Source organism: Mus pahari, chromosome 9, assembly GCF_900095145.1.
Source record: "Mus pahari chromosome 9, PAHARI_EIJ_v1.1, whole genome shotgun sequence".
Lineage (NCBI taxonomy): Eukaryota > Metazoa > Chordata > Mammalia > Rodentia > Muridae > Mus > Mus pahari.
This window is the reverse complement of record NC_034598.1, coordinates 48,165,420-48,181,710: the sequence shown is the minus strand read 5'-3', so window position 1 is coordinate 48,181,710 and position 16,291 is coordinate 48,165,420. Positions and strand designations below refer to the sequence as shown.

The 16,291-nt window shown below is 49.8% G+C and overlaps 2 protein-coding genes across 2 annotated transcripts; both read right to left on the bottom strand.

The window, feature by feature from the left end:
• Positions 1-324: 324 nt before the first annotated feature.
• Positions 325-5,808, bottom strand: Rdh5 (retinol dehydrogenase 5). Its single transcript, XM_021205813.2, has 5 exons — positions 5,679-5,808; positions 4,786-5,114; positions 4,400-4,658; positions 872-1,035; positions 325-674 (listed from the first exon to the last, which is right to left on the bottom strand). Exons 2-5 carry the CDS (start codon positions 5,093-5,095, stop codon positions 451-453), a joined length of 957 nt encoding a protein of 318 aa, XP_021061472.1. The 5' UTR covers positions 5,096-5,114; positions 5,679-5,808; the 3' UTR covers positions 325-450.
• Positions 5,809-6,488: 680 nt separating this feature from the next.
• On the bottom strand, positions 6,489-10,120 carry Bloc1s1 (biogenesis of lysosomal organelles complex 1 subunit 1). The gene is made up of 4 exons (XM_021205441.1): positions 9,957-10,120; positions 9,206-9,278; positions 7,100-7,232; positions 6,489-6,683 (listed from the first exon to the last, which is right to left on the bottom strand). Exons 1-4 carry the CDS (start codon positions 10,015-10,017, stop codon positions 6,573-6,575), a joined length of 378 nt encoding a protein of 125 aa, XP_021061100.1. The 5' UTR covers positions 10,018-10,120; the 3' UTR covers positions 6,489-6,572.
• Between the last annotated feature and the right edge of the window lie 6,171 nt (positions 10,121-16,291).

The following is a 16,291-nucleotide window of genomic DNA, read 5'->3' as shown; positions in this document are numbered from 1 at the left end:
ACGGAAGCCACCCAATCTGGCTATGACCACTTTTCATCACTTTCCCTTCTATCCCCAGGAAAATCAGACAATGCCTTCCTTGCCAGGCGCCAACAACGAATTCTCATTTCTCTGCTGAGAAAAGCGCCCTCTGGTGGCCATCTCTCCAAGTGCCGCACCAAAAAGCATCTGTAGGTGCAAGGTAGCTCCTTACACCACCCAGTGTACAATAGAAGTTTTGCAGGCACTAAAGAGGCGGCAGAGTTTGCTCCCTAGGCAGCTCAGGGATTTTAGATACTTAAATCTTGTCAGGCTCCCACAGGTACCTTCATTTTGTACACCTACTTTTTGATTTAAAGCAATCCATATTTATTGAGAGCCTAATTGGTGTCAGAAACCAGGCAGCCACTAGGTAGACATAGAAATAGATGCCTTGCCTTTCAACATCAGCCTCTTGCTGTAAAGCTGGAATCAGGAGACTGACTGGGCCGGCTGGGGAAGGATCCAGCCGAGCACAGCGTCCACTACCCTGGCTGGAAGGTAGGAGGCGGGCAGCCAGAGCAGCTTGGCATCCCAGCCTGGGCTGTAGCGTGTTCGGGGGTGGCGAGCCGTCAGGGCGTGCTCCAGACAGCTGGTCACCTTCGTTAGGTCTGGGTCACAGATCAGGTTCATGATGCGGCGCTGCACTCGAAGATCTGTAGCTCGGAAGATGCTGTAGTTAGCGTGCACGCTCTCACTGCCGCTCCTCCATCCCGTGCTAGATCCTTGGGCGGGTTGCCAGGTTCAGGAAGTGACACTACCCCCTCTGCCTGCCTTTTTCTTCCCTATGAGGTCTGACCTTCTGGCCCTCTCTTATTCCCACCATGCTCCCAATATGGGCCCAGCTACTCACAAGTATTGAGGAAGGCTTCCCCATAGTGGGCCTGTGTAGCCGGAGGTAGCCGGGCCCAACAAGCCTTCAGGGTGCTCTCCAGACTCTCCAGGTTGGTCACAGGGGTTCGAAAGAAGCCAGGCTCCACAATGGAGACTTGTACTCCGAATGGAGCCATGTCCCGCCTGGAGGGTGGGCAGAGAGGTTCCTGTGTTTTAACCCAGGTTTCTAGGAGTGTGGAATCTAAGATGGAAAGGTGTCACAGGTAGGGACATGTATCCTGATAGGAAAGGCTACTGCTGGTTGGCCTTGGATGGGAACACAGGAATTTTTTGTTTTTACTTTCTGGCGGTGAGGGTAAAACCCAGGGCCTGTGTATGGTAGGTAATCAACTGAACCACATCAATACCAGCCCCCAGCCCAGGGCGAGGTATCATTGAGTGTGTTTTCCTTGTATTTTCTTTTTAAAGAAGATTTGTTGGTTATTTATGTGTATAGCTGTATGAGTTCCCGTGTACCATGTGTGCAGGAGCCATCACTGGTCAGAAGTCATTACTGGAGTTAAAGGCTATAGTGAGCCACCCTGTAGGTGCTGGAAACCAAACCTGGGCCCTCTGCAAGAGCAATAATCATTTATCCCGAGTCATCTCTCTGGACCTTTGTTTTTGTTTTTTTTGAGACAGGGTCTCTTGTAGCCCAGGCTAGCTCTGAGCTATGTAGCCAAGGATAACCTTGAACTCTTGGTAACTTATGTCTCTACCTCCCATGTGTTGAGATAACATGTGCGTATCATCGTGTTAGTCTCCTGTTTCTCTCTCTTCTCCCTGAGACGGGGTTTCTCTGCATAGCCCTGGCTGTCCTGGAATTCACTTTGTAGACCAGGCTGGCCCCAGACTCGAGATCTACCTTTACCTCCCAGGAGCTGGGGTTAAAGGCGTGTGCCATCATGCTTGGCTTTTCTATTTTCAAATTTTATTTTGTGAGACAGGGTTTCACTATGTAGTTTTGGCTAATCTTGAAATTTTCTTTTACTTAGAAAAATTGTATTTACTTTATGTATGTGTGTGCCACTGGCATAACTTGGTTCTCTCCTACCAAGTATGACCACCGAATTCAGGATGTCAGGCTTGCAAGCAAGTGCTCTTAAGTGCTTAGCCATTTTGCTGGTTCTCATGCAGCTGTGTATTAGAAGCTGGCCTTGAAGGGGGTAACTACAGGTGTGTGACCACCATGCTTGGAGTATATGTGAGTGACAAGATCTTGTTGCTTGGAGTGTGTGAGATAAGATCTTGTTATGTAGCCTAGGCTGCTACAACCCCCTGCTTCAGCTTCTGTAGTTTTGGGATTGCTGGTGGGTATCACTGTGCATCTCTCTCCTGTGTATTTTATTTTGTGATCTAGACTAGTGGCTAGTAAGCTTTTTGGGATGGTGGTGCACGGGATCAAGCCTGAGACCTCATGCTGCTAAAGTAGCCCAGATTAACTTAGAACTCGGGATCCTTCTGCCTTAGCATCCTGTTCCCTTACTTCTTCAGAAAGATTCCTGTAAATGTGTACAAGTGTGAGTGGGGTATGCACATGTGCATGAAGGCCACAAGAGGGCATCTCATTGCTTGTGATGAGGGGTCCTCATTATTATACCGTGAGAAGTCTCCCTACCTACCCTGCCCCCTACTTTTTCTTTTCAAAAGATTTATTTTATGTAAGTACACTCTTGCTCTCTTGAGAGGCAAAAGAAGGCATCAGACCCATTACAGATGGTTGTGAGCCACCTTGTGGTTGCTGGGATTTGAACTCAGGACCTCTGGAAGAGCAGTTAACTGCTGAGCCATCTCTCCAGCTCCTACTTTTTTTAATAGTAATTTTGAGTTACTACAGGCCAGATAAAATGAATGTTTTTACTTTGAGATGGGGTCTCACCATGTAACCCCTGACTGGACCAGAACTTGCTATGTAGACCAGATCTGCCTGGAACTCACAGAACTGCTCCTGCCTCTGCCCCAAGTGCTGGGATTAAAGGTGTGTGCCACAATGCCTGGCAAAATTAATATGCTTTTTTTTGTTACTGCTTTTGTGTTTTTGAGACAGGGTTTCTCTGTGTAACAGCCTTGGCTGTCCTGGAACTCACCATGTAGACCAGGCTGGCCTTGAACTCATAGACATCTGCCTGTCTCTGCCTCCCGGGTGCTGTGATTAAAGGTCTGCGAATGTACTAATATAACCATTTACATATGTTAGAAAGCATTATTAGCCTGAAGGCAGCTGAGCCCATCTGGTTGGTGACTGCAGTTTGCCCGTTCCTGACTGCGTCGAGGACTAGGGGTGAGGGGTCTGGGTTGCTGTCAGCTGGTAGGTGACTCGGTGGGTAAAGGGACGTTCCACTGGCCTGGCCTGGCTTGTGTGGAGATCCAAGTGTAAAGCTGTGTCCCATGATGCTGAGTGGGAGACAGAGAGAGGGAAGGGGCCGAAGGAGACACCGAGACTGTCCGTCCAGTAAGGTGATGAAGGCGGACTTCCTCACTAGCTGGGCTCCACTGGACGCACCTGGGCTTCTGCCCCAAATTCAGACTCTATGCTCCCATCATCCTCTTCAGCTCCTTTCTGTTCTTACCAGCTTTGAATGTCACTGTTTAAAGTGTCATGCAAGCCCTCAGTGGAGGCGGATGTCTCTGATTCCAGCACTCAGATAGTGAGTTTGAGGCCAGTCTAGGCTACATGGTGGCCCCGTGTCTTATAAAACAGAAAAATGAGGGGCAGACCTGACCTGGGGGCATGTCTCAACGCTCCTCTTAAGTAGCCCTACAGTGACATCATTTATATAGCATGGTTGAGAGAATGAGAAATATTAGTTTTTCTACTATAAATGGTGATATGCAGGTCTGGCGAGGTGATTCCTAGAACAAGGCCTCTTGCCATCAACCCATAACCTCAGGAGGGAACAGACTCCTTAAGTTTACTTCAGCATGTGAGCCATGGCACCCATGCGTCCATAACAAACATGGGTGTGTGGATGTGTAACTGCCTGTCCAGGCTTTCCCTAACACCTAAGCACTGCTGGGCGCTGGCACACAGCTCGCTTCACTCTCAACCCCACAAGGCAAGTCTCACTTTGATTTAATAGATGTGGAAGAAAAATAAACAACAAAACCAAAACAACAGAGAAGTAACCTAGCTGGGTGTGTGGTGGCTCAATTGGCTGAGGTAGGAGGGCAGCCTGGACTACAGAGTGTAACCCAGGCTGGTTTCTGTGAGTTCTAGGCCAGTCAGGGTGACACGGTGAGACTTGCCTCAAAAACTAAACACGTGCACGCACACGTGCACGCACGCATGCACGCACGCACACGCACGCACACGCTCATGTAAATTGGGGACACAAAGCTTGTATGTGACAAAGCTTGGGGTTTCACCTACAGCCCTGTGTCTGCTCTTCCATGTCTCCTGTACTGTCCCACTCCTGTCTTCCAGCCTGTGTCAGCAACTGATGTGTGTGTCTGAGTAGGATCCCTGCCCCTCTCCAGGCTAGGTAGGCCAAGAGCTGCACACCCTCACCTCAGGCTGTCAGAGAAGGCCTCCAGGCCAAACTTGGAGACACAGTAGCCCCCACCATTGGCTGCTATGCGGCCCAAGACACTGGTGATGTTGACCACCCGACCCCTGGCCTGCTGTAGCAGGGGCAGCAGGGCAAGGGTGACCCCGATGGGCCCCAGAGTGTTCACACTCAGCACTCTCTGGAAATCATCCTGTGTTAGCCATGGTGTGGGCCCGATGATACCAGCTACGCCAGCATTATTCACCAGACCAAAAAGCCCTGTGGGAAGATGACAGAGATGGGGAGGGCGTTTGGGGACGAACTGAACCCTGCTCCTCTCCCACAGCCCAAGTGAGTCCCGGGATTGCTATACAGACCAGGTTCCTGGGGGCTCCACTACACTTACCAGTTTCTCCAACACGTGTCTTCACCCACTTGGCAACTTGCTGGACATTCTGGGGATCAGTGATATCCAACAGTGTTGTGTGGAGGCGGGAGGAGGCCATCTGCTGCAGGTCTTCTGCCCCAGAGGGGGTCAGGCAGCCGGCCAGGACTTGGAAGCCCTTCTGGTCAAGTTGCAGTGCCAGAAGGCGCCCAAAGCCAGAGTCACAGCCAGTGATGAAGATGAAAGCATCGCTGGCCAGCAGGCTCTGCCGGTCTCTGAGCAACCACAGCACTGCCCACAGCAAGGCACCCAGAAGCAGAGGCAGCCACATGATGGGATGAGATGCCCTGCTGAGGGCAGCCCAGGGCAGGCAGGAAAACTTGTCATTTCCTCTACCCCTTTAGCCTTGGCCCCTAACATTTACTTAGCTGGAAATGTCTGGTCTGAGCAGACAAACTGAGAGACTACAGGATTGGCAAGCTATGGCTTATTGTGTAAAACAGATGTGGGCAAGCACTTTCTTTGTAGCTAACGAAATAAACCTGAGCTGGTCCTGTGGGCAGACCTATTCCTGTGTGGGAGCAGAGGGACCTGAATTACCATTCTCCTACGAAACCAGGAACATCAAAACCCTCTAAATGTATCCTTGTCTTGCTTTTGGAACCAAGAACCCTCCATTTCTGTCCTGGTAGCCTCAAAATTACTGTGCGAGGCTGGACATCTTCAGTCTATCTTGGAACCTGTTTTTTCATTTAGTAAACTGGGCTACAATACACACCAGGCCCATCTCCATGTTGTGGAGATCAAGGGGATGGCACATGAAGGCAATGTTTGAAGCCTAAAGCCTGAGCCACCACCATGCGCCGTTCGTAGCCAGTCTCTTTTATAGCATCCCCATTCCCACCACCACTTACCTCTGGGGAAAGCTGGCAGGCAACACAATGTGTGAAGCTGTAGCTTTTTCGTCTGCTTGAGAGACTTTGCCCCTAGACTTCCCAGGCTCCCACACTAGCTACAGCTAAGGCCAAAGTCTGGAGTAGGTGGACTCTCGCTGTGGACCAGCAGTGTTAAGCGGCTCTATGTTTGCAGGATGAGGGCAGCGATGATGAGGAGGAGGAGCTAAGAGGCTGAGGCCTGCCTGGCTGAAGTTGGGTTTTGGCAGAGGGCAGTTTTGCTCAGGCCCCACCCCCACTCCCAGTCTTTCTCAGCCTGGGCTCCTGACCCAGCTATGCCATTGTCTCCTAGGAGGTGGGAACTAGGAGGGATGGCAGCTGCCCCTCTCTGTGGGTGTCCCTGGATCTGTGTTTTTTCCTTCCTTCTCAGACCTAAAGTGCCCCCCAAGAATTAATCTCCAGCCTGGCCCAGCCTCATGACACTGCTTAGCACAGCCTGGAAGAGCACGTGAGTGAGGCAGATGTGAGTAGCCTGGAAGAGACATGGCGAGGCCAAGAGCCAGAGCTTAGGACTCACTAGGTCTGCTTCTGCTCCTTGCCTTAATTCTGCTCTGTGGGAAACTGAAATCTGGAAGTAGAAAGTTTCAAGCAGAGGCCATTCACCTCTGGGCAGGCATGGGGAAACTTACTTTCTGCTCACCCAAAGGTACCTGCACTAGGCCAAAGAAAGAATAGGGGTACCCTCCACCAAAGGCACTTGCCCCACTGGGAAACCACCTCTGAATTCCCACTGTTTTACGGGGCGCTAGTGACTCCTTTAAACACACCACATAGAATGGAAGCTTGTGTTTTTATTCATGGCTCACCAGTCTCCCTCCAGTCCATTAGGGTGAGGTAAGACGGGTGGGTTTTAGTCTAGGATGGTGCAGACTGCAGCTGCCCTTTGTAGACGTATTCCAGCGCGGTGGCAATCGTGCGCATGTCCAGCTCGATGCTCCGAGCCCAGTTCTCCACATCCCCAATTTCCTGGGAAGGGGGAGAAGAGATTGAGGCCAGCTGGGGTGGCTCCCTCAGCTGCTTTTCTGTCTGTCTTGTCTTCCTTTTGAGATGAATTCTGCAGTGTTGCTCAGGGTGGCTTCAATCCCTGGGCTTAAGCTATCTCCTGCATCAGCTTCCAGAGAGTACTGGTCCATGTACTGAGTACTTTTATTTTGTAGTGCCAGGGATAGAACCCAGACATGTACTCGGGCCCTAAACACGTCACCGAACTATATACGGAGATCCTGCCCCTTTTCTTTCTAGCTTTTCTGACACCGCAGCCATAGAAAGAGTACCTGGGACCACCCCCATTCCCTCATTAACCTAGTTCTGGAATATTTATGAGAGTGGAGGCAGCCAGTGTTGGTTCAGTTAAAGGCAGTGGTGTATTGAGTGAGGCCCACCTTAAGTGCCTGGTTGAAGTTCTCCACCATTCCAATCCACTGGCCTGTCTGCTTGGCAAACTGAGCAGCCTGGACCTGTAGGGTCTTCACCTCATGGTCCAGCTTTCTCTGGTTCATGTAGGCCTGGGCCACACTAAAGATTGGAGGAGGGGTTATGTCAGCTCATCCAATTCATATGGGGTGGTTTTCAGGGCTAACAGCCTATAACAGAGGTGGGAGATCAGCCAGGAGGGAGGACTGAGGAAGCCTTGGGACTCTGGCCTTTTCTGGATGTGACCCAAATGAAGCAGGCTCCTTCTTCCAATCCCAGGGTTCCCAGGAAAGCCAAGTTGGGAGCTGACTAGAAGCATACCATTTCCTACCCTCTCACGAAGTCTCTGCAGCTGAGCTGGGGCAGGGAAGGTTAACCTGGGGATATCCCTGAGGAAGAAGCTGGGAGGGAAAAGGGAGCGTGGGAAAACTCAGCAGCAGCAGCAGCAGCAGGGACACATCTGGCTGTGATTTGAAGCCCTGTGAGCTCTGCAAGAAGTTGCAAAGGAAGTCAGGCCCCTCCCTGGATCTGGGGTGGGATGGGAGACCACACCCCCTCCTCAGGAATCCTGGGTCAAATGAGCCTACCCCAAGAGATTTTCTTGGCTCTTCCCAGGCCCCTTTTTGAGACAGGGTCTCATGTAGCTCAGGATGACCCCAAACTCGCTATGTGGGTGAAGCTGATCTTGATCTAATCTTCTTGTCTCTACAGTCCAAGAGCTGGGACCACAGGCCTATAGGCATTCACCTTCACACCCAACTCTCCCATTCACTCACACAGATGAGTGAGCACCACCCCACCCACTCAGCCCAGTGCTGACACTTCTCAGCTCAGTCAAGGTGCTGGCTGTGGTAACCATCACTGCTAAGAGGTTAGCTCTACATCCTCCACCAGTGTTTTCTACTCCCCGCTTTACGTAACCAGTGTTCCCTCTCTTACTAGCAGATGACCTTTTCATTCCCTATTCCAAAGCTCTAGGTCAGTAAGGAGACTACATCCGGTGCCCTCACCCACTGGAATGTGTGGGGGCAGAGGAGGCAAAGGGCTGGGGGGGGGGGTAAGAAAGTGGGCAGGGCACCTGACAAGGCCTGAGACAAGCCAAGCCTTTGTTTTATTTTCTGGAGAATTGGAGCTGTGGGGAACAACACAAAACCCTTTCTAATCAGGATTTGGCTTAGCTGCTCTCTGAGCTTCGAATGTGGGGTGGCGTCTAGCAAGTAAACAGAAAGAGAGGAGTCTGGCCAGCCTCACAAATGTAGCAAAGGGAACACCAGAGAAGAGGAAGAGAGAGCTGTCTGGAGACAAAGGAGACCAGAGGCCCCCAACCACAGCCATTCTTCTCCCTAATCTCCCCTCAAGATGAGTAATGGTTGATGACCCCAAACCCTGCATGACTCCATTGGATGAATCAGACTCTGGATTTGCAACCAAGCCTGTCACTCGCCCTGGGCGGAAGGCATAGTATGTGCCTCCTTTCTTCCCATAGACTATCGGATCACCATCTCTGCACTCTTATGAGTCACGCAGGGCCAGGAAATCTTTCCAAGTCTTTGGATACCATTGGTCTTTTCATTGAGGGTTGAGGTTGGGGGTAGGGTCCCTGGAGACCCAGAAGGAAAGGAAGAGACAGCCTGGTTCTGTCACAGCTCTTGGCTTAGGCTCTTCCTTACTTCTACCAGCTGTGCCATCCTGTTCCTGCCATTTGTTTCGCAGGCTTGCCAGAGAGTAGGAGGTGAGGCAGGAAAGAGGGTACGTGGTGGAAGAGGTTGTCCTTCCCTCCTACCCAAGTGACAGCTGGACGTAAAAGGGTTAGTCGAGTTGGCCAGATGGCATCAAGTCATGCCAGGGAAGTTAGTGTGGGGAGGGGAATTCTGACTGTTTTCCCAACCACTGCAGCTGTTGCCCCCACCAGCATCAGAGAGTGAAAGCTGACTCAAGTCTCCACAAAGTTACATTAGGGGGAAGGGACCGATCAGGGGAGTTACTGGTGCACCCGGGGCCTTCTGAAGGATGGCCCAGACGCTGTCTAACCAGGGTGGATGGAGGAAACCGGAGTTGAGGGAAGAGGTTCATACCCCACATTGAGGTGATCCACCAACGCTTCCGTTAGGCAGGTCGCTGCAGTGATTGCTTCTCTCCTCCTCTTCTCTGGGGAAGGAGAAAGGGATTGGAGCAGAATTCGTATTTGAAAGATGGTGCTAATGGGTCCCCATGCACTCATTACTGTTCTAAAAACTGCCAACTAATGTCAGACCTCTTTAAAAGAACCTCCCATACACAGACAAAACAAACCCCTTTATTTTGGAGGTAAAGAAACTGGGGCCCTGAGAAGGGAATGGACACTCCATCAGGTACGCCCAGGACTCTTCCCAGACATCCTTTCTCCACTACTTTGGGCAAGGGTTTGGCAACTCCAGGATTCTCAGTCTAGACCTGGTGAAAGACACGCTTCATTGCCTTAGCTGTGTGGCAGACTCACTGGAACCCAGCCACTCACTGGGCGGTCCCCAATTCCTCCCACTTCCGGGGTGAGAAGCTGGCTGGGCCAATTGGCAACGCGTATCGCGAGCCAGGGGCGGGACTCAGGCGCCGCCTGGGCGGGATTGAGGGAGGTGGCGAGGGGACCCGAGTAGTGCCAAGGGGACCAGGGCGGGTTGGCAAGGGGATGGAGTTTCTAGAAGTGCCGCCCCCAATTCCCTGCCCCGCACTCGGTTCGCCCGCTAGCCGGCGCCCTACCCTTGATCTGGGAGGTTACCCGAGGCCCGGGCTTCCCGAAGAAGCTAGGCCGCGGCCGGGAGCTGCCGACCGATCGGACCCTGAGCTCACCCTGCAGCTCCTTGCGTTCGTTCTGCTTGGCCTGGTGTTCTTTGAGCAGGCGGGACAGCATGGTCGAGTCTGGCTGGGTGTGGGCACGGCGGGCCCCTCCCTAAGGCTGCGGGAGCCGGGACTATACCTTGGCTCGCCCGGAAGGCGTCACGTGATCGCAGTGTCACGTGACGCAGGAGCCTCCCTCTGCTTTTGGCGTTGGGTGGTTGGTTTTGAGGAGCTTAAAGGAGCGAAGTGGAGGGTTGGTTGGTTGGTGGCTGAGCTGTTCTCTAATGGGGCTCAGCTTTTGGAGTCAGGAACAGTTTTCGCATTTAGTCATGCTGAAGAGTCAGTTTTCACATGCTCTGGCTGTCAGGTTTTGAGAGGATTGGCGTCCTGATGCTGTCCACTACACTTCTCTTACTAGGGTAGCAGAAGCTCTCTGAACTCATTGAAATTCTTCTCCTTCCCTCACCTTAGCTCATGGCAGTGTCGGCTCGTTCTCAGTGGCTTCCCAGCTTCTCTCTAGAAGAGAATGCTTCATCTTACTTCTCAGCCCTCTTGTCTCACCTCTCCACGGAGGTTCTCTCAGCTCTGGGTGATCACTGTAGAGCAGCCTTTTAGGCACCTCAAGCAGCCTTCTAGGGAGCTTTGCTAATGTTGCGGGCAGTGAGTGGTGAATGCGCAGATCTATCTCTGTCCTTTTGTGGTCAGGGAATGCGAACCCATTTTAGTCGTGGCAGAAGCATAAGTGCTACTGCCAAAGTGAAAGGTAAATTATACAGTCAGTGCCTCTCCGACTAAGGAGGAATGCTTCTAGGACTAATTCCAACTAGAAAAATTATAAACACCATCAATTTATTGCTGTTGTTTCTCTGTCTCTCTGTGTCTCTGTCTGTCTGTCTCTCTCTGTGTCTCTCTGTGTCTCTCTCTAGGCTCCTTGTGCCTTTTCATGGTGGCCAGGAATCCACCAGCGCCACAAGTAACCGGGGCTACGGGGTGCATTAGAAGTGTGCAGACATACCACAACATGGTGACCCACACCTTTTTTTTTTTTTTTTTTTGGTTTTTCGAGCCAGGGTTTCTCTGTATAACCCTGGCTGTCCTGGAGCTCACTTCAGAGACCAGGCTGGCCTCGAACTCAGAAATCCGCCCGTCGCTGCCACCACCGCCTGGCTGGTTCTTTATTTTTAACATATGGGTCCTGAGGATGGAATTCAGGCCTTGTTGGCCCCCATTCAGCTATTTGAAGAATAGCACCTTATACCCTGGGAGATGTGTAACCATCAAAGGGTGAGCGAGAAGAAGCATATTAAATAATTAAATGACAGCATTAAGCAGAATTTCATTAACTGTCAAGATAACATTTAGAAACTTCTGTTATCACTTTTTATTATGTGTACGTGTGTGTATGTACACCATGCCAGTGGGGGCCAGAAGATGACACCTTATCCCCTGGAGCTAGAATTTAAGGCAGTTGTAAGTCACCTGATGGGGTTCTGCGAACTGAACTCAGGACCCCCGAAAGAGTATTAAAAGCTTTTAACTGCTGAGCCACCACTCCAAATCCCTACAATAAAATTTTAAAGTAGAGCTGGGCGTGGTGGCACACACCTTTAATCCCAGCATTTGGGAGGCAGAGGCAGGCAGATTTCTGAGTTCGAGGCCAGCCTGGTCTACTGAGTGAGTTCCAGGACAGCCACGGCTACACAGAGAAACCCTGTCTCGAAAAAACAAAACAAAAAAAAATTTTAAGTAGGATGAATAAAATAAATAAAAAAGGAGAAAAATTGAAAAAAATTAAGTAGGGATTGGACTGGGGTGTAGCTCAGAGGTAGGGACTGGACTGGGGTGTAGCTCAGAGGTAGGGACTGGACTGGGTTGTAGCTCAGAGATGGAGTGCATGCCTTGTGTGTTCAGAGGTCTGGGTTTAATCCCCAACACTAAATACACACAAAAGCTAAATAAAAATGTTGGATAACATGTATTTACATAAATGCTTATATGTATATTATAAGCATTTTCTGAGCACTCATAATAGGCCAAACACTTTGTGTGTTCATTTAATCCCTAGAACAACCCTTGAACCCTGTCCTCACTAATATGCGGATGAAGAATCTGAAGTAGAGAGAGCAATTAAGTGATGGAGCTCTTAATGGGCAGAGTTAGGAGACAAATTCAAGGTAATTCTATTTTCTTTCTTTCTTTCTTTTTTTTTTTGGTTTTATGAAACATGGTTTCTGCACGTAGCCCTTGTTGTCTTGGACTAGCTCTGTAGACCAGGCTGGCTTTGAACTCTGCCTCTGGAGTACTGGGATTAAAGGTGTGGGCCACCATGCCTGATTTAGTCTAATTCTAAAGCCTAAATCTGCATTACATAAATCACGGGAGAGACTGGGGGGGGGGAATTAAACACTTTTCATGGGACCTAGTTGGATGTGAGCTAAAGGGAATCCTAGCACTCTCTCATGGCATGAGTCCCAAGGTGGACCAGTCATTGGTCAGCCATTTTCTCAATTTCTTCTCCATTTTTATCCCTTCACCCCTTGTAGGCAGAATAAATTCTGGGTTGAAGGTTTTGGGGTTGGGTTGGTGTCCTCATCCCTCCATTGGAATGTTGCAGGAGGTGGCCATTTGTCCCCTTTTACTGGGAGTCTTAGCTAGGGTCACTCTCATAGATTCCTGGGAGTTTCCATTGTCCTAGGTTTCTAGCTCTCCCAGAGATAACACCCTACTGATGCCAGTTCTCTCTCCTGCTCTGTCCTTCCCACACTTGATCCTTCTCCACCCTCTCTTCCACCTCTGACGTCTGTTCTATTTTCCCTTCTCAGTGAGATCCAAGCATCTACCTGTAGGTCCTCCTTATTATTTAGCTTCTTTGAGTCTATGGATTACAGCATAGCTATCCTGTACTTTATGGCTAATATCCACTTATAAGTGAGTACGTTTGTATTTCTGGGTCTGGGTTTCTTCACTCAGGATGATCTTTTCTACTTCCATCCATTTGCCAGCAAATTTTATGATGTCATTGTTTTTAATAGCCGAGTAATATTCCATTGTGTAAATGTACCACATTTTCTTTATCCTTTCTTTGATGGATATCTAGGTTGTCTTCAGTTTTCCCGGATATTATGAATAAAGCTGCTATGAACATAGCTGAGCAAGTTTCCTTGTGGGATGGTGGAGCATCTTTTGGGTATATGCCCAGGAGTGATATAGCTGAATCTTCGGGTAGAACTATTCCCAATTTCCTGAGAAACTGACAAATTGATTTCCAGAGTAGCTGTGCAAGTTTGCACTCCCACCGGCAATGGAGGATTAAGTGTTTTCCTTGCTTCCCACCCTCTCCAGCAGGATCTGCTTAGGTTTTCAATCTCAGCCATTCTCGCCCCGACACTATTGATATCTTGCTATGCTTGCAGACAGGAGCCTATCATAATAACTGTCATCAGAGAGGGTTCACCCAGCAATGGATGGAAACAGATACAGAGACCCACAGCCAAACAATAGGCAGAGCTCAGAGAGTCTTGTGGAAGAGAGGGATGAAGGATTGGAAGCCAGAGAGGTCAAGGACACCACAAGAAAACCTACAGAATGAACAGATGTGCAGCTTGGTCTTCCTGCGGGACCCTAACAGCAGGAGCAGGGGCTGTCCCTGACTACACTGCCTGCCTTTGGATCCCTTTTCCTGACTGAGTTGCCTTGCTTCTTGCTTACCAAGGTGGGTTGCTATCCATGGGAGGCCTTCTTTGAGGAGAAAGGGAGGAGAGGAGTGAAGGGAAGCTGTGATTAGGATGTTAATTGATTAATTAACTAATTAATTAATTAATGGAAACAGCAACAGCAGCAGCAGCAACAGCAACAACGGTAATCCTGGCAGGGAAGGAGCTTTTGGGAAAGGGTGCTCTATAGAAGGGCTGATCAATAGAAGCGGGAAGAGTGAGAACATCACAGGGCAGCGTGGCCCAGGCCTCCCCACCCCCTCTGGCTCTGGCTCTCCTTCTAACTGCAGTGAGCAAGCAAAACAGAGGCAGAATAGAAGATGCCTGCTGCTTTGCTCTCAAGGCTTAGGCACTGGAGAGAGAAGGATTTGAGTTGGCAGGGGTGCTAGAACAGAGTCATGGATTAAGTGATATGGAAGGTTGGGGTTAATGAGAGGGGTTGATACTGGGAATTTCAGGAGTGACTCAGACAAAGTGTCAGGATCATTTTGTATTCCCCTCACCCTCCCTGGCACAACTTCCTGACATTTTCACAATAGACACTGCCAGGATTCTGCAGACGTCAGTCTCTGCCCTTCTTTCCCACATACTGGCTGTTCCTCTGCCCTAGAGCTGGGCAGTGGACGTGGGGTACCTATATCTGAGAACCCCAGCTGATCTCTACAGGGTTATCTTTCAACTGGTTTGGATAGGCCCTTATTATTTTCTGTGTAACTCCAGTTTCTGCTGTAACTGAAGCTTACTAGCTTCACCTGACTGGTAAAAGTGGACACGAGATGCATGCACCTGCAGAGGATGACTCCTCTATCTGAAAATTACCCCCTCTGTCTCCCTTTCTCTCTCCCCACGCTATCCTCCCTTCCCTCCTCTTCCCTCCCTCCATAACATGTATGCACATGCTTGGGTCTGAGTGTTTGTGATGGTTCATGAGCATGTACTTATGGAGGCTGGAAGCTGACACTGAGTGCCTTCTTCAATGGCTCTCTTTGTTTACCGAGGAAGGGGCTTTTGCTGAACCCCCAAGTTCACCAATTCTGGCTAGTCTAGCTAGCCAGCTTGCCCCATAGGCCCCCAGTCTCCCTCTTGATTGCTGGGGTTACAGGAGTCTTTCATGCAGCACATTATCCCGGGTCACCTCCCTGGATAAATACCCTGAAGTTTTAAATTTGGTGGTGTATTTCACACTTATAATCCCAGTTCTTTGGAGACTAAGGCAGGATGCTTGCCATAAGTTCAAGGCCAGCATGGCCTACAGAAGGAGTTCCAGGTCATCTTGGGTTACAATGTGTGACCCTGGCTCCAAAAATCAAAAACAAAACAAAGCAAATAAAACAAACAAACAAACAAACAAGCAGAACCCACAACAACCAACCAGTCAAAACCCTCCAAATCCCCCCGAGTAAACAAAGTAAAAAAAATGAATTTGACATCTCATTCTGTTCATTTCTCTCTACAATTTTACACCTGGTTTATTTTCCCTGAGAATGCAGCTGCGTGTTCCTCTTTTCCCACCATCCCCTTGTTTCTTTGAGGTCTCTCTCAGAGTGAGCTTTATTGAACCAACTCCAAATGGAGTATGTAGGCCAAACCTTAGTGCTGGGAACTTCTCAGTGTTTAGAGGTTGGATGAGGACTGAGGGAGGACGAGGAGGGAGTGGAGAATGCTTGCACGCTTCACATACTGGGAAGTCTGGCTGGGCTTCAAGAGAGGGGGCCGTTGGCAGTGTGGCCAAATTCCAAATGTTGGCCTAAAGCCAGGGCTCAAAGAAAAGGGGCCCTTAAGATGGGTCTAAATGGTTCCCTGTGGGAAATGACCCCAGGGCCCTCTCTCCAAGATGCAAGAGTTTCTCTTGGGTCCTCAAAGACCAGAATGGTCAAGCCATTTCCCTATGAACTTCACTCAATCACATTTATGTTCTTTCTCTCCCAGCCACTTCCCCAGTCTGAGTCTGAGCTTCAGCCACAGCCAGAACTCAGAGGCTGGCAAAGGCCTCCAGCGCTGGAGAGGTGGGTGGAGTGAGTGAGAAAGTCCTCAAGATGTGTGCTAGGGAAAGGGTGACCCTTGACACACACTCCAAGCCACTGCTGCCAGAGCGGGTAGAGGGAGAAGCGACTTGTGGAGTGGATCTTCTGGAAGTTCTTGCTTAGAAGTTAGAGATAATAACAGGAAAAAGTGTGTTCTGGGGTGCTGGGGAAAAAAAAGTGTTCAGGATGCAGATGAAGTACGTGTTCAGGGAATAGTGAAGGAACAGGAGAAAACGGCTACTGGCTTTCCTGGGCATGGGCATTTCTCAATTAAAATATATTTTGAAATAATTTTAGACTGAGAGAAAATTTCAGAAGTAGCGTGTAAAGGCCTGGGGATCTTTTGTACAGTTTCTTAGAATGGTGGTGTTGTATGTAATGGCAGTGTGATTTCAGGACCAGGAAGCAACATGGGTACAATACCACTAAAACCTGCAAGCCTCATCCATTTTGAAAACATCACTTTCATGTGTCTTCATTCATGATTGAAGGAGCGTGTGGTTTTGCCCCAAGTATACCTTTAACCACCACCACCACCACCACCATCACCACCACCACCACCACCACCATCATCACCACCACCACCACCATCACCACCACCACCACCACC